The sequence below is a fragment of the Zerene cesonia genome, chromosome 20, assembly GCF_012273895.1.
Source record: "Zerene cesonia ecotype Mississippi chromosome 20, Zerene_cesonia_1.1, whole genome shotgun sequence".
Classification (NCBI taxonomy): Eukaryota; Metazoa; Arthropoda; class Insecta; order Lepidoptera; family Pieridae; genus Zerene; species Zerene cesonia.
Window position 1 is genome coordinate 4,714,343 of NC_052121.1, and position 24,347 is coordinate 4,738,689.

At 34.1% G+C, this 24,347-nt stretch overlaps 1 protein-coding gene and 1 long non-coding RNA gene across 2 annotated transcripts in view; one reads left to right on the forward strand and one right to left on the reverse strand.

Annotated features, from left to right (window-relative positions):
- Window positions 1-3,880, forward strand: part of LOC119834933 — a 12,792-nt gene extending 8,912 nt beyond the window's left edge. Inside the window, exons 2-3 of the long non-coding RNA XR_005288023.1 lie at window positions 3,021-3,144; window positions 3,535-3,880. This is a non-coding gene — a long non-coding RNA (uncharacterized LOC119834933). The remainder of the gene's footprint in view (window positions 1-3,020; window positions 3,145-3,534) is intronic.
- Window positions 1-16,270, reverse strand: part of LOC119834932 (ecdysone-inducible protein E75) — a 39,609-nt gene extending 23,339 nt beyond the window's left edge. Inside the window, exon 1 of the mRNA XM_038359477.1 lies at window positions 16,100-16,270. Coding sequence (XP_038215405.1) covers window positions 16,100-16,211 — 112 coding nt within the window. The 5' untranslated portion in view covers window positions 16,212-16,270. The remainder of the gene's footprint in view (window positions 1-16,099) is intronic.
- Window positions 16,271-24,347: the final 8,077 nt, after the last annotated feature.

The following is a 24,347-nucleotide window of genomic DNA, read 5'->3' on the forward strand; positions in this document are numbered from 1 at the left end:
AAAAAAATGGAGATATTTCATATTCAGAGTAAAATACACTTTTGTAATTCCGGTACATGTTCCGCTTTTATGAAAATGATCAAGGAAAATACCTATCGACAAAAAAGTACCTAGTAGTCTTTCCACCTTTTCTTACGGGTAACAATTGTGAAAGCAACACGTATAATATAAATATGTCTGGCGCGCGTGTAGTCAGTGCATTTTTTGTAGGAATATTTTTGGCAACGAGTAATTATTGTCTTGCTTGCTATTATGTGTTCACTTCCTTGTTGTACATCTGGTGGTGAAACGCGGCACCAGAAGGCACCTTGTTATTAGTAAAAAGTGGAAAGGTAGATATCGTCATTCAAATTACTAAAGTCCTTTGTGGTGTATTTTTTAGTGGTTCGTGTACATTTGGAATAGTAGTGAAAACATATGTTCGCGTGCCATTAGGAGCGTGTGCCATTCGCACATGTCTTATTTGTTATAAAAAAATTATTCGAAAGTTGTAACCCTTACGATGTTCAGCAACGATATTATATTTCAGTTGTGAACAAACTAGAACATTGTATTTTAATGCAATACTATTAAATTATCAAAATAAATAAATATCAGTTTGAAGCACAGGTAATATAATAAGCACAGATAAATACGGTTTGAACAGTTTTATACATAATAAAAATAAACAATTTAAACCGCTTACAATACATAACTAGCGTTATACTGTACTTATTGTTCTGTGGTTATACTTCAGACTACTACGCACTAATCCTATAATACCAGATTCATCGCCTCACAGCTGCTAAGCATAAGCCATTTTAAATCAAAACTAGAAATGTGTTACTTCAAAGAATTGTTAGGAGGAGACATCTACAGTAACTGCTGGTGTCGGCGACCGTAAGCGCGTGCAATCAACTCCGCAAGTACGTATAACGGTGCCCACTATGGTGTACCACTGTGCCAACTATTTATAAAATTATATAACGTATATAATATTACCCGAACATTTATGTAAGACGCTCTATTAATGATAAATAGACCCCTCAGACATATTCAACAACGAATAACCCAAAAATGAATCGATGATATTGGCAAGAAAGTTTTTATAAAAGTACTAATTATAGTATTACTTCGTAAAAGTACTTTCCTTACTTATGAAAGCTCAAGATCACAAGAAACTATATATTTGTAACATAACTGCCATTTATAGTATCGTGAAAAGTGAAACATTCAATTGATTCAATTTTTTTTGTTGTATATCAGTTCAATAATGGGGTGGTTTAGAAAAATACATTCAATTCAAAAACAGGTCGAAAGAAGTTCACAAGGTCATAAAACGTTTAATAAAAATAGGTTAACTGCTTGAACGAAAAAATACGGGTAATGAGAGATTTTGAGCACTAAATTATAACTATATTAAATATAAAATATAACATATTGCGTATTGTCGACGTAACGCAGGCTGTTGTAGACAACCATAGTTAAAATTATCGAGAATAAGAAATAACATATTTAAAAGAAATATGCAACGTGAATGCGAATTTAAGCTTTAAAAGATTAATGAAATGTCATAATATAAGATGAAAAAGTGATAGTTTTTAATAATCGTGACCTACATATTGTTTCGCGGCCACAGCATAAGGAGTCCCTTATAGCATCTGCTAGGTTAAAAAAGTAATAGAAATCAACAACATAACCCTTAGGCCGGATTCTATTCAGTTTCGATTTTTAGGGATTTATATTTTAACCTTTTCCCAAAAAAATGCAGGTAAAGTAAATTTGTGCAATGATAAAAAATCACAACGCGAATCGACCTACCCTTTCTTTGATCTCGGATTTCAAGAACAGGTAACTCCCAATTTTTTGTACAAATATGTGTATCTTTGTGCAAGCTTCGCGATATTCAACTCTTCTCTAAAATTGTAAAAAAACGCGAATATTGTTTAATCGAAATCTTTGGACACAAAAAAGGGATTGAATGTTTGAAAGATTAGTTTTTTAACTTCCTTTTGTCGTGCGAATTCGCAACCGACATTCCCAGATAGATGATCTATTATATTTCGAGTTAAACGATATCTCGATTTTGGGGAAGATTCATAATATTCGTTTTAATGATAAAATATCAGCGGGATGTCTCTTAATATTTTCACAACATTATATTTTTAGATCTACGATTGTCGTTGTTAAAGGGACAAACATTAAATAAATTCTTAAGATAATTAATACACATATGAAAAATAGTTTGACAGGGAGTATAAAATACTTTCGTAATTTTTTTAAAGTGTGTACCTAACCGCTTGATTCTTTTCCACTACAATTATTATGTATAACGATATTCTGGGAACAATTATGACTTTAACAATGACTAATAGGTGTGACAATTTTGTGGTCCATTTACACACTCGACGGGGAGTCTCGGACCTCATTACCGCGTTTTCAAAGTTCGTTGTAGCGTTTTTTTTTATTTCCAGCAAATGATTTAGCATTGCTCCGATGTTCAAGTAATAAAGCTGACGTGGGACGAGGGTTTCTCTATGGCCATTGGTCGTATGCATTAGGAGTACAGTTGGAATGGCATTAGTAAGCGATTGCACGACAATTGCGACGCGATGACGGCAGTGGAGTTCGCGAGTTGCAAGCAAGTATAGGGCGAGCCCCGTTAGGACGGGGTGACTGACTTCACCACTGCTGCCTGGTGCATTGTGCTCTAACGAGAACGCATTACTGCAATCATAACTTCTGCTGAAAAACTTACCAATATCTTCGCACCATGAGATTTTCTATTCTACGCACACTCACCTGAAACAAAAAAGAAAGCCATAAATAAAATTGTATTCATAATATTGTGATTTATTATTGATAAGTTATGTACCTAATGAAAAATTATTAATAAATTTATTTATACTCGTTTCATGAAAGTATCAGTAGTATACCGTATTTTTAAATAGCTTTGGTGTTAGTATCGATTGATTAACATATGCGACGCTATGCTCATGTGTATATTAATGATCGTTAAACAGTTTTATTTTCCCTCACAGGAAATGTACAGGGTCAATGCTCGTAATGGTGTCATTCACTGTCGAAGGTGACTGACTGTCGACTGAAATGAGCCGGCTGTCCTTGAAATTGCCACCAAAATCGCCAATCACCAACACAGACGCTGTAAGTATATTAAATAACACACACATCCACTTGTTTCTCAAAGTTGTCCGGGTGTCAAAGCAATCGGCAGAGCAATCACTCGGGCATGAAAATAAATCTGACGATAGCTAAAATATCAGACTGAATTTTTCCTCGAATTTTGGGCGGGAACTCCCAAAATTCTAATATTTATTTGAACAAATATACTAAAAATATACCTACTAAAATATGTAATACAGTATTATCAATTTATTATAAAGAGCCAGATATTATGCCCCCTTCGCAGTTAAATATACATTTACGGAGTTAGAACAACATATTATTGAAACTCGAACCCATTTCTAAATAGAATGGTAGGTATTATGTAAAGGTATACAGGGGCGATTATAATAAAAATTATATTCGTTTTAGCGCGAAGCGGGGCCAGTGACCGTTGCCGAATTTCAAGGTCTGCGAACAGCGCGGTAAACAAGTGACGACGATGATAGCTGTGTACGCGAACACGTATTATGTGCTATATCATATTCTAAGCTCTACCTTTACAGGCGGTTGTATATAGACGCATATAAAGGAATATACTACGCCACAAAGAATGTTATTTCATTGATTACTTCATGGAACATTCATAATGAAACTTTGTTATGTAATAAGCAAAGTGCGACGTTTTGAGATTAGCGTGATCATTAGTCACTACCTAATGATATTTTTTCCTTTCTTCTTTGGCAAGTTTGCATATTATTTTATTTTATATTTTGTAATAATCACATAGAAACTAGTATTTCAATAAATGTGATTAAATTTGTAGACCTTCTTATACTAATAAGTTTTGTACAAAAATTTTATTATGAGTATTTTAAATGTTAGCAATTGACATTTTTGGCTGGTGTTAAAAAATGTATATGACGCAGATGCAAAGGTATCCTTGAATTGAAAACAGACTCTGATTAAGTACCTAAGTTCAATGTCGCATGTAAATCCATTGCCATATTATATATACTATTGTCAAAATGAAATATCTTGTCTATTCACACATTCCATGAAGATTTTCTTACATATTTTGTAGTTTGCAGCAGATACTTTGAACATATTTCGTGAAATATATATGACATTAAATATTTTATTTTCATCATCGATCAATGTACTACAGATGTTTTTTTCTTTGTATTGTTGTTAACCTGTAAGTAATATACATTTCAAGACATTGTTGTAATGTATAATATTATATAACCGGTTGAGTTGGATGCGTAGTAAACTGGCCTGCCTGAGAGCAGGCTACGTTTGAGGTCTGTGGGAAAAGCGGGCGTGCGATTTGGAGAAATGGTCCAACAACGGTCAGCGGGCCGCCCATTGCACTAGATACTCGATTCACGATACCCCCTTCCATTCGATTGTCTCTCTAGGCTGTTTTTTTTTGTTTCCTATAACAATGTTTGGTTTGCAACGTCAATAAGAGAGTAAACTATGGTCTATGGACAATATATTTTCGTGTAATATACTGAAGTTTGTGATGTATTTGAATTTTATCAAATGTTAAAAATCGTGCCGATGGAATATTTTTTTACAAAAAAATGCCTACGTGCAGGCAAATTTCTTTTTTATCAGGTTCATTGACATTTTATCTCATTACCTTGGTGTTATCATACGCTCTATGATCGCACTGGCTTGAAAATGTATTAGATAGTCGAAATCAACAACTTTCTAAGTGGATTAGCGATACAACTATGTATATCAGACGTACGATTTATATAGAATTTATAAAATTTAATTCCATAAATCATGTGAAACTGAAATATGAGCGTAAAAGAAGCACCGCATCTATGAAATTTAATCTCGCAATCTTCCTGGTAGCTGCAGGTAATTCGCTAATGTAGGGATGTCGTCACAACAACTTGCTATCAAGTGTGCGAATTAAAGCGATTTTCTAGCAAATGAACGCCAAAGAGTCGCCGCCAACGGCAACCAGGCTGCTTGATGTCGATGCCCTCTTTGAACTTTCCACCAGTTAAACTTGATTATTGACACATGGCCGCTGCTGCCTAGCTCACGTCGTCAATATTACATAACCCTGCAGGGACTTGTTTTCTAAAAAGTTATTTGTGTGTAATTAATTGTTCGACTAAGTAACTTTTTGTATTTGATAAACTTCAACACTTAACAATTAGATTAATGAAAATATAAATGACAAACGTTACAATATTTATTAACTTAAAGTGATTCGGTTATACTCAACAATTTAAAATTTGTTGTTAGTTTAATTCAGGTTCTAGATACTATTAAAATATATCATGCTTTAGGTCATACGCATGCGTAACGCGTAATCGCACAGGATTCGCACGATGAAGCGTGCGTCCGATGCATCGGGGTGCAGCGTTAGAGCGAGACAGAAAAGTTCAATGGTATTTGATATAGTGCACCGAAGTTCTTTAACCCCTTAGCCTACCTGCAATTCCCGCGAATGAGGCGGTGCGGACGTTGTCCCTGACTATACCACTATCGGCCACGTCACTTTTTAGGTCGCCGTTGATGTTGTAAGGATAGCATAATAACACATAACTAAGCGTTTCCATTATTATGTATCATTATCGACTTTATTTATTTTACCCAAGTGATCAACGCATACAATATAAATGAGTGTTTACCTATTATGTTTACTACCGCGGTAAGCCCTCCTTAAGGTATTGTACCCCAGTTTATGAATACTGGATAAACTGAACACACGATATCGTTTACATCGATAAAATATTGTCGAATCGAATGTTTAACGTCAGATTAATTTGGAATATTACTTACCCTAAATATCGCTATACATAAACGAGAGCATATTAATTCAGAAACATTAAAAGCTTTGCAGTTGTATTTATTATGTTATATGTAGAATTTTCGTATATCAATATAAATATTTACTTAAATGCAACTTGAATGAATATGCCGACTATAGATGCTAGTGATGTAACCTAAGGTATCGACATGCACGTCACGTGTACAACGAGCTGACCGCATGTCAACTTAATCTAGGATTTTAAAAATTCGCAGCATGTACTGAGGGCGCGGGGCGCGGTTTAGCAAACAGAGACGGGGCAAAGAAGAGGGGGGACACTGGACTGGTTTCCGTTGTTTCGCAACAACACGGGTTCAATGACGCCTCCGCATTTATAATTATTACCTGTGTGTCACGCCAATGTATCTATGGCCCCTTCACTTCTATGATTTTGATCATTCAGACCACGTATTACCTAGGTACATAGTGAAAACATATCGGAAAACAGTTTTGTATAAAAATGAGTCAACAGGTGGATTTGTTTACTACGATTTATTATATAAAAGGAATAAACAATAATGTATAATTGTTCCAAATTTATGTCGCTAGCCCGATATCAGGACGATAACTCTGTAAGGGAATGCTACGAATATTTACTTTTCTACTGACCTACAAAACAGATATCAAAGAAAGTAAACTGACAGAATCAATAAATTATTCATGTACAAAATAAATATAAATTTTGTTTTGATATTGACCTCCTTACAACAATAACTCTATGTTCGATAGATTTCCTCGTGGAATCGAATTGCTAAATATTAATAAAAATTTTATGTCGGTTATCTGAATAAATGTATTTTTCCATTCATATCTGTCTACATGTATGCTACATATTTTTGAAATGACACATTAAGTATGCGATTTGTATTGCATTTATGTTTGTTTAAAATTTACGATGAAGCGAAATGAATTGATTTTAAAGACATTAAAAGCCATCTATTCATAAAAAGACAAACATATTTGTAGAATTATTTATTTGTAGAATTTTCTGCATATTAGTTCTGTATCGTATCGTCTACAGGAAAATTGCACTGTAAGTCCGTTGGTGCCTGCCGCGACGTTGACCTCATGTCTCGAACGACGACCTAACAGCGGTGAGCGAACAAACCATTCGCAGATGGCCGTCGTAAGGATAAGATTCGTTAAATACAAGACATGAAACTTATAAGAACGGCAAACAATTTTAGGCGCTGGTTCTTTATATATAACGGTGCCTTAGAATTCTAGAAAACTAAGAACAGTTTGTATTTAAACAATTTATTATATCTATATAATTTAGAAATATCCGGATAAGAAATTTTAGCTATTGTAATATAAAGTCAATGAATCGAAGGCATACATTAATGGAGGAGTGATAGTCTACATAGTTCTCATAGTTTGGTTATACATTAGAAATTGATGTCTATTAAAATTCTCGAAAAATCTTCGTACACAAGTGCGTTTCGTAAGCGCCAGCGTGGTCGATGACTTCGAACGTTCTAGTACATCTCTCCGCGGCGACGTTACGTAATAACGTGAAAGTCGACATGTTGTGCACCGACCACAGAGATTTCAGTCAACCATGAGCTTGAACCGCGAAGTGCTTTCTACATTTTTGGTTTCATTTGTTTGACATTCTAAAACATTCTTTTAATTCAGGTCAGTCGTATTGTGTAAGTAACTATGTACCTTCTTATTGTTATCTCCGTCCCCGTCTATAGAGCTGACACAATATAATAACGAGCATTTTAATAAAAGTCAACCTCAACAATATTTATTGTTTAAAACACAGCGAAAAGAAATGTCATTGCCAGAGCGTTATCAAAACTAAGACCTTTTTTATATAATTCTGGGTCAATGTACCGAAGCGATGTTTTGTTCGGCTTATCACTCGTTGCTATCGAGTGTATTATGTATGTCACTGATAATATTCACATCGCCGGTTATAGTTTTAAACAAAGAAGTATCTAGTTGTAGATTTTTGTATAAGCGTACTCACTGAGTTTATAAAATCGACCAAATATATATAAGTCTGATGGGTTATTACGTGAATCCTCAAACGTAACGATTGGGAACGATGACGTTATACAACAGATGTTTAATAATAGAACATTATATGAGATACTTTGAGTGGCACATGTGTGAGTAATCCTTACAAAATCTTGGGTCAATGCACTGTAGTGTGAAATGGCAGTAAATGAGTCACAATATCCGTAAATTCTTAATTAAGACTACCACTTCATGATAAAATACAAATACGGAAGGAAGAAAAAGACTGGCCCTTGGAAATTCAATTTAAATGCTCCAAATAACTGGCTTTTTAATATTATTTAATTATCTTTATTGTTGTAGTTTAAATTTGTTTTACCTGTAAACTTAGCAGGCATTAATGGAATAAATGATTATAGTTAAGGAAGGGCAACGCCCTAGCTAGGTTGACTGCTTATTATTAATTGATACTCACGATAATGCCGTCCGAAGACGTAATTATGAATGGAACGTGCATGCATTATAAATCACAATATTATGCATCACGTAACAGAATAAAATTATATATTTACAACCTACAACTGCGTTTCTTAGGGGCACAACTCCCACACACTCTTTTTTATAGTACAAGTATATTTATTAGTCATACCGTGCTAAAAATACGTTGAATTACGAACAAGGAAAATTTTGTTTATTATCTTTTGATATTAAAGTTTCTATGATTCAAATTGCATGCAAAAACTGTCAAGCTTTTAGACAAGCCACGTAAGTATAATAATTTCGAGGCCAGTACTTTTATTTCCTCGATATTGGATATTTTCGAGAAAAAAAATGAAACGACCATTAAAGTTTAAGACAGATTCTATTTTTGTTTTTATATTGCAATGGTGAACACCTAGAAATAAATAACAGCAAAAGGAAATTTATTATAGGTATTTATAGGTATTCTCAGTTCTTAAAGGCGTTTCTTGTGGATTGTTTCATGGGCTGATAATTAAAATTAGTAAGGATTCTCAGCAATAGACATTCTTTATAATTCAGTGTTAGAAGAATGCTCATCAATTCAGGACATGTCGCCCGATCCTATCGCCTGCCCGCACAGGATTGTTCTAGACTAGACCTATACAGTTACTTAACGGAACCTAACCGTTTCCGCGTTCACGCATTCGGTCACAATTGTTATCAATTTTGAAGAAATATTTTACTTTTGTTAAACATCCGTCGATTCCCATTGACCTAGAGACAGCAATAACATGAATATTGTGTGTGGCGCCCGGAAGCATACAGTTTCGGCAGCGTATAGTCAAGTTTATTAGGTGTAAGGGCGTGCGAGCGATGTGATGACTGGCGGACGCAAGAATTAGTTTCCGCGCCATAGTTAGCCGATACAGGGGAGTCGTGCACGCATCAGGCGGCCAACGACCGCGGGAACTTGTAACTACATCTGCGCCCTCCGAACTATAACAGCATAAGTGCCTCATTTAAACCGTACTTTTATAGCCTTATAGAATAATCGTCTCTGTCACCGAGCGCTTTGAACTTACACTGCCTGACACTGCATTCTTTACTGTGCTAATAAGTCTTCCGCATAAAAATTTGCAATGTTAATAATAGTCACATAATTCTATTATCACTTAATCATGGTCATTACTCACTAAAAACATAATTACTGATCACTGCTCGTATTCCGATTCGCATATTATGCACTAGAATAAAATTATTTGCGATATATGACAAATCGAAAATAATTCATCAAATTTGACTAAGTTTATTTGTACGGTGAGAGTGTACTACTATAAAGTATGAAAGAAATGAAATTAAGATGGCAGAGTAAACCTACTTTGTCTTTTTATTCACGATTGGGTCAATATCTTTCAATAATGGATATGTTTCCATAATGATTTATTCGATAAATTGCCGAAAACGAGATCAGAGAAAGGCAAATAGAATATAGAGCATTAGGGGAAGATGAGAATTTCCTAGCGTTACGACATCCCGCGTCAACGCGCGCTGAAATTAGCGAGGGGACGATGGAAATGGAAAATCGCGATGCAGCTGAGCGGGGCGCGGGTGTGGGGGGCCCGGGCACTGGCGTGCAGTGGCCTATATGCAGTGCGACGACACGGCGCCCGGGAGCGATGCACTCTAAGTACATAGTCGCGTACTAGACTCACACTCAGTCACACACCTATTTTTTCTTCTGCAGTTGTAGGGCGACGTCAAGTCTCGCTTTACAATTTCTTGAAAGGAGCCCTCGAGCTGAGGAAGATTGAAACCGACGTTCCTTACATTTTAGATTGCACTTAAAAGATTGCGCTCTATATATGTACATATAGGTGGGAGACATGAAAGAGACAATACATCAAACGCGCGTCGAATTGTGATAAGCTGTCATCTTTATTTCGCACGCGGCACGACGTCTGCGTTACCGGGCATACGATCTTTAAGATAGTAAGAGTTATGTTTAGTCATAAATAACTATTGTTTTAATTTTTTGCACACTTCTATGTTAGAGCTAGAAACATATGTTTCTTCTAATCAAAAATATAATTTTAAGAATAAAATTGACGTGCGCCTTAGTTTATAAGTTACTGCATTTCTAAGAATAAAATTGGCTAAATTTAGGTCAGCCAGGAAGCCACTCAGCTATATATCACAAAGGATATGCACGAAAGTGGAACGGATACCGGTGACCGGTGCAGTACAATGCAATATGCATAGTGCAATGGGGTGCGGTGACCGCGGAGGGCTGAGGTAACAGGTTCCGGTCTTAAACGGTTAATGATGCAATTTTTATGAAGAAAAGAAGGACAAACGGCAGTTACCCTCTAAGGTGACGTGAAATAAGCGATAACGCACTTTTTATATAAGAAAGAAAACTAAAGTACTTGATACATGGGGTTAGTATTCCCATTGAAAAATCAAATTAGTTAAAGCTTGAATATTTTTATTACACACTAAATAATAAAGAGGAAGAAAATAAACGGCAATTTTTATTTACAACAAAAGCCAAGTCTGCTATTCAAAAAACGTCACAGATAATATACATATACATATTTAAATACAGATAACATAAGGCGTAATCGCCACAGATAAGAAGTCTGCATGATCACCATCAACACTATTTATCGAGAGCAATACAAGTGTGAGTAAAAGTGGTTGAATTACTTATACTACAATACATATTCCATCGCTTCTGTCCATAGAAATAGCTTGTTATTGTACAACTGGCTAGTGTAATGATTATAAGCTCCGATATGCAAAATTAAGTGAAAATTTTACAATATAAAAAAAATTTAAACTTTATGGTATATCAGCATACGTTTTTATGTATTACCTATGATTTATTAATACCAATGGCGATATAGCACAATATTCTAGAAAACTAGAGATTAGGATCTCCGATGCAATAAATGATCTTATTATTTTTTTTTAGGATTGCTGATATTAATTTTATTGCTTATTTGGCTTCCTAACCATTGAATTACATAATTAGATTTTTTTATCAATAAACTTATATATAATATACTTATTACCCATTAACTTACTCATTATCGTTGGTATAAATACTTTTTAAATTTTAATGTATATATGTTAATAAACAGGTTGAGGTTTAATAGATTAATGCTGAACGTTTAATATGGTATGATAAGATTTTATAGAACATCTAATTTCTTTGTTTGAGTCTTAAATCACTTATCGGTCAAGTATCTTTAATTGTTTTTAAGAAATAATATCATAAATGATAAATAGTGAGCAACAAATGTTTCTGATATGTTGTAAAATAATTATATTGCATTTATGTGCAAAGTAGCAACATCGCACCGCGAATATTTTATTTGATAAAAAACGTGATACATTTGTTATCACGTATTATGAGCCAGAAGGCCAGAGTTCAATGACCGCAATTTCCAGAATTTAATCATGCACGTGTCTGTTACGATCTGGTATTAATAGCTGTGAGCTTACCTGCTATCCTATCCGGTGGTAACATATCATCACTTTTCACTTCCATGTTGATAAAATTGTAAATTTAGGTTATAACCGGCGCGCGGCTCACGACAGTTTGGCGCGAAAGCTGTGACAAGCGCGGTAAAAGCGTGGGCGAACAGGGCGCATGCGCTCCAGACGGCCAAACTAACCCCCTAACACCCACTTGCCTAGCTTCATTTATGATTAGCTCTTTTCCATAGTATTCTGGAATTGACGAACTGTAATCGTTCCCTTTACAGAATCATTTATTCTTCCTAAATATTAATAAAAAATTGGTAACTGGGTTTTTAATTTACAAAATCCGAGTACGTTATATTATATATAATGACAGATGAAATCATAAATTTCATTTTTTATTTACATATTCAATATGATGATGGCGATATTTATGTAGTTTCTAATTAATGTTTAAAGAAAAAGGTAAAGGTAAATGTATAACGGTAACCAGTTAAATGAACACAATTTGTAGATCAAGAGTTAAAAATCAAAGTTCACGAGGTGAGGTGGGAGACCACGCGGTATGAGGGAAGCAAAGGCATATAGTAAGGGGCAGGGGTCAGCTGAGTTCACGGTCGCACCACCCTCCCAACTACCCACATCTGCACGAGCCAACTTGCTATTTTTAGAGTTCAGCCTGCCGTAATTCAAATTATGAATAGTATTAATGATTTATCGATAATTTTACGTTTACCAAAAATTATGTTAAGCAATATATCTTGTTATTAGTTGTGGATCGATTAATGAAAGATAAAAAATCATTAAAATATATATTGATTATGTCAAACATATTATATTATAGATCAGGGACCTCATTTTAGGAAATGTATTAATTTGTTTATTATTATGTAATATTATAACTATGTAGATTTTTAAACAAACAAGACAAAAACTTAAGCGCATAGTAATTATGCTGAATAATTGTAAAAATCCTCATCAACAATAACGTATGTATAAGAACTTCTCCTGACCAAGCCGATTCCAACTATCAGCGCCATCTAGTGAAACATACATTACAATCTACTCGACGGTAGGTGGCGCTGAATTTGTTCGGTTGTTTCATTGTTAATAATTAAATTAAATTACAACTTCAAAGATCTTCAGTTATACATATATTTAAAAACTGAAAATATAAACCCAAAAAGAAAATACATAAGCTAAAATATAATTAATGATGATACTGTTAATAATATAAGAAATAAGAAAAAAAAGAAGCTTTTCGTATAGTAATTTCAAACCTTGTTTATGAAAACACGATTTCCTTTCCATAATAAAAAAAAAATATATGCAGCGAAGTGAAAAGGTATGGTATTGAGCAGGGGTCGATGACCTCTCTCCCTAACCTACTCTCGACGTATTTAGAGCACGTAGATTCCCGCTTACAATCAACACGGCTCACCACATCTGGGTCAACGCTGACTCAAGAAGACTTAATCATCAACTTCTACATAACATAAGCGTAACTATTGCGCAGTCGTCATACATCCCTCTAGTCAACGTCCTATTTTTACACTTAAAAGGAAATCTAGGTGCAATGAACTGTTATTTGTTGTTTTATATTCATGTTAAAAACAACAAGAACAAGACTAAAAAGCATATTCGTCCTAAATTCGACAGCTGAAATTTCGTGTAGGTTTAAAGATCTCAGGTTACCCGGTTAAGAAGTAAGCATCGCACAAAAATGCTTATAAACCTAACTAGCCAATAAGGTTAGTGGGACACTGAGTATTTATAAGATATCGTGTAATAAATAATTTACACCAAAATTTGTAAAAAAAAATCGTGATGTTATTGGAACGTGATCGTGATGTTAAGTACATATATATGAAGATATAAACTTATTAAATATATCTACAAAATATGTCAGGATAATATGTAACGAATTAAAGTCATTGAGTCAATGATATTATCTAAACGTTCAATTATTCAGTGACCTAAACAAAACAAAACAAAATAAGACTCTTAAATCTTTCGCAAATATTGTGATACTTTTGTAAAGTGTTGTATGTTGAAATTCAATGGTTTTTTCCGCTCAGTGTGCCTGGACGCGAGGTCCGCACGGCATGACGCGAGCGCAGATCAAATTGGGGTCAGGGCGGCGCGGCCGTCGACCCGCACCAGGGCTGCCACTCTTAATGATTGTATTATTTTAATTAATTTCAATTTATTTAACAACAACAAATTATGTGCATAACATTACTAATTATTATGTCAATTATATACATTTTGTGGATTAACGAAAAAATTTAAATTTATGGAATGGGTAATACGTCAATTTTGTTCAATAATTCCCAAAATCCATCAAGACGTGTTTAGTTTTGAGCGAGCCATTTAAGAAATTTATTTTAATAACACTTAAACAGATGATGTTCCCGAACTGTTACTTAGCAACCCTACCACTCAGCCTCGCTGTTCCCCGCACCACCCGCAAGTCTCCGTTCTATCCATGATACCCATTTACCCCATTTCCTCCCCACCGTAACGGATTACGCATATTATGCCACGCTTATTATCGCCTTCAACTTTTCCTAGACAACTTTCGCTAGAGACAACAACCTCTATGCACGATGGCACGTAAATTAATTATTGATATGTAATCTGATTATCTTTTTATACCTGGAAGTTCTATTTATATTTCAAAATGAATATTTAATAATCAAAAATTATTATTTTATCATAATGTTTGTGACACTAATATCATAAACTGATATTAATGTTATTGAATAAATTAAATATATTTTTATAATGTCGAGATATTAAAGTGACAATCTGACAAAATAGGGACGGATTTAGAATGACTTTAAACAGTTATTTGCGCGGGGTAAGAGGCGAGCGTGACCTAATTGCGAGCGGGTGAACGAACTCGAGGCCTTGATCGCAATACCGAGCGCGCCTGCCCGCGCTTTGCTCGCTAGCTTCGCGAGGCTACGTCATACCGACTCTACCACATTGTTTCTTTACAAATCATGGCCGATATATTGAAAGTTATAGATACCTATTTTACGTTATTTCAAGAAATTTTCAGATTGATTTCAGAAGTAATTACAAACTATTAAAAGTTTAATACTTAAATTACTTTGTATACAAACATTCTAAATTAGTTTTCTGTATACTGGCAGGAAGTCAAAATTCAAGTGGACAGCGAAATGAAGTTGTCAGAATGTAAGATATATTTGCTCATGAATTTTATATTCAGTGGCAGAATTTAAAGTCTAGAATTTGTATTCAACAAATTTTGCCAAGTGACGTTCGCTTTTAAGAGAGAAAGAGACAGTGAAACCTAGTTAGCGGCTGCCGGTAAGAATATAGAGTAGTCGTTGCGAAATATGCGTTGTCGCTATTTCTATATGGGGTTTTGGCGTGCGAGAATGGGATGAATATATGCCTTAAGTCATAGTGAAGATTATTATTAGAGTATCGGCGCTAGGTTATTCTGAGGCGACCTAGATATCGCACGGGGCCGTTGACCGCGGGCCCTCGCAGCGCGCGCGGCCTCCAAAATAAAATGGCATTCGGCGATGGGCTCTACTTGCGAAATGCGACTCGATGCTGATGTCGACTGACAGCCACGGGCTCAACATCTTTGCAAATAATGCAACAGTTTGATTGACAAATTAATATTTGCAGCGGTTCAACAATTATCTTCAGTTTCCTACTTTTTTTATACATTATGTAAAATACACAATGTAATTAATATTGTATAATATTGTCATATAAGTAATATCTTAAACTATAGAGTTACTAAATGTAGAGTAGAAAAAAAGATGAATCAGTAAATAGTTTTAAAAATATTATATCGATTAATGTATTTTAAATTAATTAATTTTATCATATGGAGAGCGAAATTAAACGGCAGGCTGTGATTAGCAAAGTCCAATATAGCTAGAAGGCCGAGGGCAACGAACTCTGCTTGACCCAGATTTGCGGCCCTCGCTCCGTCCCCTCCCCCGCATTCCCCCGAATCGTCGTACCTTACGTACGTCTCGCGTCACATGAAAGTGAAAAGAACTTAATGCATCCCTTAAGTATTAATAGTACGGTGCATACGAAAGAGCGTAAGGCGTTGCGGAAATTTAATTATGCACGAAATTTAAAAAAAAAAATCATTGCCCGATGACTGATTGATAAAGAGTAATGTGATTGTGAACGACAAAAACAATAGATAAGATGTATGAACAGCTGATCGGTGGCGTCGCTCACCTGCAAGCACTCTGCCGAGCAGGACGTCGTTGTCATTGGGAGTCGGGTCAGCTGGGGTCGGTTCCAGGTGCTGCCGACGGCACTCAGTCACAGTCATGTCTGGGAGGCGCATGGGCCGACGCGGTATGGGCGCGTGCGGCCGGCGGCGGCGTTAGCGCGAATGGCGCGAGTCTCGCTACGGCGCTCGCCAGCCGGTACAGGGGCGCCCGTAGCACCTCTACGAACCGCCCGCCCCTACAAACTCCCCTTACTATTCTGGCTGTTTCGTTTGTTTGTTTGTATTTCTTCCTACGAAACTTGAATGTTTTATCTGGCCATCATATATTCAATACTTGCTTATTTTTGAGAGGTTGTCATATTTTTCATTAATAAATGACAAGTTATAAGTGGTATTTAACAACAATTATAATAAGTACAAAAAGTTACATTTTATTATAAATTTTAAACAAAAAGTTACAATTGAATATTGATGATATTCAATTTTGATAGAATATTGATAATGTAGTATTATTACAATATCGTATTGTATGTTCACTCGCATCCTCAAATAGTAACAATAAAATTCACACGATCTGTATATTAAGTGGGGGAAAGTGCTAGAAGGATCATGCACAAAAGTGCTTGTTGATTCGTTTTTTGACCTAGATAGGTCATGGTAGGATATATGCAGATGCATAGCATTGCAAAAATTAGAACGTTAAAATCTTAGATGAAACGTTCACATCGGTTACAATACTAATTTGTTTTTATTGCCAATATAGTTTTTGAGACGAAAAATAAACATACTTGGGTATGAATTAGGTCACGCTGACTCCGGCGTAAGTAACATAGCCTAAAAGAATTCCAGCGTCACAGTGGTAATAACATGTTTATTGTTTATCACAATTTATAAAACACAGACGAACGCACCTTTTACATGCAATAAAGTAGCAATAACATCCGCAGTATGGAATAAAAGTTTTAATGATTACCGCCAAAAAACACCTTTGTCAAAATTTTAGGGAACCAACAACCGCCCATACAATTCTGTAATCATGGATCATACTGTTTAACTTGTTACACAATATAATCTGACATAAAACCAATATTTATTATTTATTCAGACATTCTGTGTGCATATAAAATTATTAAAAACATTAATCCCTATCTATTAGTCCGCTTAAATCACACACAACAAAATTCGACTGACGAGTCACGTCATGCGGAATTATTATCAAGCTGATATCGCGCCCAAAAAGTCAATCAGAAGCCCGCTGGTCGACATCGGAAGCGTCCAGTACAACCCACTGAACTGAAAACCTAAATCTAGAATTGGCGAATCACTCGGTGAACGAAGTCGCGTTTATGGGCCAAGGCGACTAATTTACCGCTAAGAGCTCGTTCAGCCGTAAATATGACATTTTTATTACCGCCGATAATTCTATGCAATGTACCAAGACCAGTATGCTTTCAGTGACGCACGTATTGCTTAACATTGGTTATTACTGAAGCTGGGCTGAACTTGCGGATGTTGTGAAATGGTTTAAACTTTATGAACGTAATTACGTCCCCCATATATTAAGACATTAATTAGGTGTATGTTATATATTTTTGGAAATTCTCACCAAAACAAAATTGTGTCTAGTATAGGTGAGGATTTATGCGGCGGACTTTTTACAGAAGTTCGTTTTACTATGCTGGCCGTGGGTGGATAGCTACTAATTAATAAATCACCACACTTGCAATGTGTGATGTTACGATCGAAGTAATGTCGTAGTATAATAACCGTGACATTAATTGAAAATTATGGTTTAAACTCGTTACGTCATTTATACGTACTTGTTTATCTTCTCGTGATTTAGAAGTAGTCATTTATCTTACATAATTAATATTTATACTGCTAAAATTACTTAACGTAATAATTATATGCTCATGTACTGATACTGAATAAAACAATATGTGTACTCCTGAACTGGTCGCGTTCGTAGATTTTTTATTAAACAAACTTTAAAATAAAATTGAAATGTTTTCAATCTTCATAAATGTACTATATGGGGTTCCTCCGAACAAAGCATATCAAAATGAAAATTAAACCGAAAATACTGGTAAGTTAATATCAGATGTGAATTTCAGAATATTTTCATTGGAAGAAAAAGATAGAATTGATTGACCGGTTTTTTTCTGCAACGCAATTACTATCACATCGATTTAATATATACACATATGCAAGTTTATTTAACAGTAGTAAGTAGTCATTAAGTATAAAGATGTAAGATAATAGAAATTCATAGAAATCAGCTCTCTTATTCAATTTTATTTTATAACAGCTGAAGTTTATGTACATTAGTATATTCCTAATATATAAAGTGTGTGTCATTTTTTGTTCTCTTAAATCTGCTTCTTGTTGTCTGCACTCAACGTTGATCTACTTACACGTACGTCTATTCCGTCAATCTAATGCTCGCTCTAACAATAGAACAAAAAAGTTAAGTGTTGCTCTCGGCATCCGAAACGTTATACAGTATAGAAGATGTGATATGCAAAGCCTCAGGTCAGAGTTCGGGTTACGCTGAAGCCAGCATCAGGTCGCGTTGACGTCATTCGGGGTCGTTCACCTTTCACCCTCCACCCCCAATCGCCCTATATTCGAGCAGTACACACCGTATTGAAATGAACAACGATGAATAACATTATGGCCGAAATGTATCATCATTTTATAATAAAGTAATGTATTTAGAAAGTTCATATACATACTTATGATATTTCTCCAACTCGATGGATAAATGTTATAATGCATGCATATTAGTTTTAAGTCCATAGTGTGCTGTAAATTCTTAAACTCAGATAAACTACTAATAATTTCTATAGAGTATGTTATTTAAGGTAAAGCAAAAATTTGTCATTTTACAATGAAAATAATTTTAAAGATACCTGTTAAAATAAATATTTTTACGCTCCTCAACGTTGTATTTCACTTCTTTTTCTTTTAAGATTTTTTATTGAAACAAAGCAGACGAGTTTAATGGGTCAACGACGCTCCAGACGGAGAATGTTATAACAATGCCATAGCAAGGCAATCTCGCCAGAAGAAAGGATTTACTCGCTTTTAAGATTCCATTTCACAAAGAATGGAAAAATCCTCTATTTCATTTGCTAAAACTTCAATCAAATCATGCTTTTAAAAAATATCAACCGACTTCAAAAACGAGAAGGTTATCAATTCGACTGCATTTTTGTGTTTGTTATCTCATAACTTTTTACTGGGTGATACCGATTTTTATGATTATTTTTTTATTTGAAAGCTGATGCCTGCCATGTGGTCCCATTTAATATTTGACTAGTTCCGACAATTTGGCGGTTTAGTTTTGTTTTTAATTATATGGGAATGCTAGAAGACCCGGCAATCGCTGTTTTGCCTTACTCTTATAATTTAGGGGTATGAAAAATAGATGTTAGCCGATTCTCAGACCTACACAAAATTTAATAAAAATCGGTGCGGCCGTTTCGCAGGAGTATGGTATATAGTGATAGTTATTAGATATTCCAATACGTACTGGCAATTCTAATATAACTTGTCACTTATGCCTTTATTACATGGACTTATCTAGATTAAGAATAAGATTTTTTGTTGTTCTGTAGTCAAACTTAATGTTCCGAGATTAAGCAGTAACACATAATTGTATTGACATATAATTGTATTGACTTCTTATAGAAGAAAATACCAATATCAAACATTTGAATTCTAAACAAATTTGATGTCATTGGTACGGCAATAGTCAATACAACTCGATCGTTACTTTTACTTTGAAAACGTAAACAAGGTTGTTATCGCAACGCGTAGTGGTCGGGTGACTGTCAATTAACTTGCACCGACTAGGTCCTACTAGTTACCGTGAGGTTTTCGACCCCGGCGAGGAAAGTGGACCATAATGGCATACCACTTTCATTTTCGCGTAACTCTCACCAACGCGAGTCGAGATCGAAAGTGTACTACTTTGGATACTGCGTGCGCGCAGCCCCACCACTCCGCCCCAACTTTCTTACGTCAATGTACGCTTTCTTCTGATAGAGTCGCTTCGAGTGCCACTTGTGCAATTCGCTTTCTAATTGCATTGTAATCACAGCGTGACAAACGTTATAAAATATTATTATGCGAACATAAACAAGCTTTTTGATTTATTACTATCTAAGTAAGAATCAATATTTTATGGGCCATGGGTTTTTTGCTGATGCTATTGTTTTATATTATAATGTAACAGAGCGTAGTCAGACTTAAGATTATAAGGGTCTAATTAACTTGAACGACCAAATGTGCATAAAAACCTATTTTTTATTTACTATTATTTACTTAGAGAAAGCTCCTGCAAGTAGTTCTCCTATATTGAGTAGTGGAACAATATAGGTTTAATAAAAAGAAGATATAAATAGTAATGATACACACACATCACACATTCAATCATAATATTTTAACCCCCCTCGCCACGCCCATGCAAAAGAGGCTTGCAATGAAGTTCATGAGTTATAATCATATTATTAAAAACAGCGTCATCGTAAAATTTCTCATCCTCATTATGTACAAAATTAAGATTAATACAAAATCGCATGACGCATGCTTTCAGAGTTTCAGTATCGTAGACGATTCTTATAACCGTGTTTTTAAAAATTAGTTCATACGACTATCATACTGATAATCTAAATCTTTGGCATTCTTCGTCATTGTTCAATAATAATTTAACGACTAGTAAATAAAAACGATATTTTTGGATTTTGTTTATTTTACATGTTTATATATGTATATGACTTCATAAATGAATTTTAATAAATTATTATGCATTATACATTTGACATATATTTCACTCACAGAACGCCATCTTCTATCTAGCATTCTAAGTCAAATGTACTTACTCTAAGAAGGCAATAACACAGCATGATGCTTAGTAATGGAAATAAAGTTAAATTTCTAATCCACATATACGTTAATCGCAGAATGCAGTTTCAACAACTGATGAATGATTCATGAACTGTTTTAATGATTAAGTTATTCATTTTGTCCCTCGCTGGGTTCACACCGAAGTTTTAGTTGCGTCTACCTATGCTGTACCAAAAGATCATTATTTGTGAGCAAAAAAGTAGAGCAAACGTCATCTGACACCGCCTGCTTTAGTCAAAGATCCGTCAAATATGTCCTCAAAATATTAAAAGTGTTTTCCATAAAATGATATGAATATTATTCTTAATAACATAAGTCGTTAATCGTTTTTTATACATTACAAAATGGCCTAATTAATAGGTCATTGATCATAGTTGTAACAGTTATAAACCGATTAGTGTGGAATATGAACTATTGGAAATGAGCATGACAATTGTAATGTAATGTGGTTTTGCATTTGATTCGAGTACACAATTTAATCCAATTCAACCGTCAATTAAATTAATATACACACTTGTTAATTATTCATTGTTGTTTTTAAACAAAATTGTTAAATTTGGGGACTCTAATGAATATAATCTTTCCAGAATTATATTTTTAAATGAAAGTTTACGGATTTGCAAAATTATTTACCTACAAAAACAGAATGTTGCTGAACATTTTCTTTAAAAAAAAGAGTGTATATGCAACCAATTGTAGAATATAAAATGTTATATTAAACTGTATAGGCTCTGTCCCGCTCTTCAGTGATCGTTTCACAGTAAATAGTGTTGCTTTATCCTATATATTTTGCCATATTGCAATGATAAGTCCTTTTAGGTCAGTGACAAGTCTCATACAGAATTTTAGTTAGATTTTACAATGATATCGATAGTAAATAAATTTTATAAGTAAACCAAAAAAAAATATCATAAATCTTATTGATTTGTCCGTTTTAATTCATATTAAAAAGTATTCATTACTCATGTGCTTTCTTACATCTATGAGATAAAATTACAGAAAATCGTTAATAAAATATCTAAACAAACACACTCTATGTTTAAATTTAATAGTTTTTTGCTCGAGGCAATTGAACTATAGCGTGTCTTGAAGTAGTGACGTTAACCCCAAAACGTGGTAAGTAATTTTGTGTCTAATATAGAACTTCTATTTGTCGATAGCCAATCTAAGCATGGGCAATAACATTTTTATATTAACCTTGTTAGCAATGTAGTACAGCTTAGTTTTTGTTTTGAGGCCAAGGATTTCCATCACATAGATGAAGCTTCGTTTCAAATACTTTATTCAAGGATTATTGAACGTCTTTTGTCATTCTATTTTACATGTGTATTTTATCTTTTAGGAATATGAAATGAATTTAACACAGTAACAATTATGTACTTTTACTTGTCTAAAATATTAAAGTTTATGACTTTTATTCACGCGTACTTAAACGCTGAAATGTCTACGTTGATAGTAACGAAATGTTTTATTTATAACATTTTCTATTCGAACAATGTAATATATTAATATTTTCTTATATTTTTGTAGGCTAGAATATTTAAATAATATAGTAGACGTGGCCTTAATAGTATTCAACTTGGCTTGTTTTAAACAATGAACTAGATACCACAAGAATAAAAACAAATAAAATTACTTTTCAAGTAAAATTAGATTCCATGCATGAAATTTTGATCGGTTATAAATATTTTATATGGTTATTTATTTCAATTATTTTAAACGCAATAAAAATAGTTATATATTAAGAATGACTGTAACAGTAATGAAAGAAAAACAAAGCATTTGAGATAGTATTATTCACTTTACTAATGTTCAGATGAACTAAAACTTGAAATAAATAGCTAATGGATGATTGAAATAAGTGGGGCGCCCCAAATATAATATCCCGAATCGGCTAGGTGAATATTCACCACGAATTTGATTGTGTCAGATAACCTAACCGTGTTGCTGGGATCTAGGTTTTGAGTACGTAATTTCGAAGATATGTGTATAAATATATGTGTTGTAATATTGCAAGGATGATTATGTTTCGCACAATTCGCTTTTCTTTCTGGGTTTCAACAGCATTTTTTAAAAAAGAGTAAATATCATGTATTATTTATTTAAAGTTATTTAAAATAAAACGGTAATGTATCGGTTATATTATCACCTAATATAAATAAAATATAATTTATTCCAATTCAATAATTATTAATTATCATTCGAAATGGTAATCGTAGTTTTCGGAAATGGAATCTATATGCAATTACACTGCTAATATTATTTAAGGAGACTTTACCAAATTTAATAATTGTTAATAGCAAAAGTCAAGTATCCCAAGTTTCGAGCACTGTATATTAAGCGTAATTGCAGTTATAAGTGTTCAATTTCAAATGCATCCAATGTTGTCTCGAAAATAATTTCCATACATCGAAAAGTAAGAGGTTTACCCGGAGCGCTTAGCCTTGAGATCGCTAAATAAAATTGGCAATATCCTGGAGCGCCAGAAGCTCGATTGGTGAAACCTTGTGACGCGCATAAGTCGGTCGACGAACTCCTCAAGGCCGGACCCCCGCTTTCTTTGTTCAGGCTGTCGCAACGTTCGGGCTCACAATTCAACCTCGGCTCGTTTTATCAAGCGTTCACCTATCAACTCAGAACCGCTGGTAAATATTATAATCTCGCAGCTTATCGACCGACTTTTTAATTACTACACAGAATCGGCGAAGGCCAAAATGCATGCGTATAATAAAAAAATGTATGTTAAGTTTTTTTATCGGCCCGAAGTTCACGATTTCATAATTTACTTTGAAAAGTCGGCATGCTCCTATTTCGACTTTAAAACAACTTACTGTTGGTATTACGGATAACATATGTTACAATAACGTAAATATGAAAAACGATAATAATTTAATATTTGTCTATTATTATTCTTTTTTTCAGTAACATTAAAAAACTGTAAATCTAACACGAACTTTATACTTTCCAGTATTCAGGATTCAAAATAGAAACTACGCTATTTTAACTTTTCTATAACTAAAAATAAGTAAATTACGATGAGGTTCAATGACAATGGTCGTGTACGTGGGAAATTGCCGAAACATCAGCACGTGCTTTAGAAACGTGTGGGTTAACTATTACGCGTAAATCATGTAATACTATCTAAGCTAGCACACTACAAAGTTTATGGATGAAATCGTATTTTTCAATTCTACAAAAAAGGTAATCATTTATTTAAATTCATTTCATTCACTAAAATTCATAATTCAAATATTTAAATAAGTACTACATTTTTTAAATGGGACACGCTGTATAGTAAGTTATTGTTTTAATAAAGTTTCTTATAAGGAGGTAAAACTC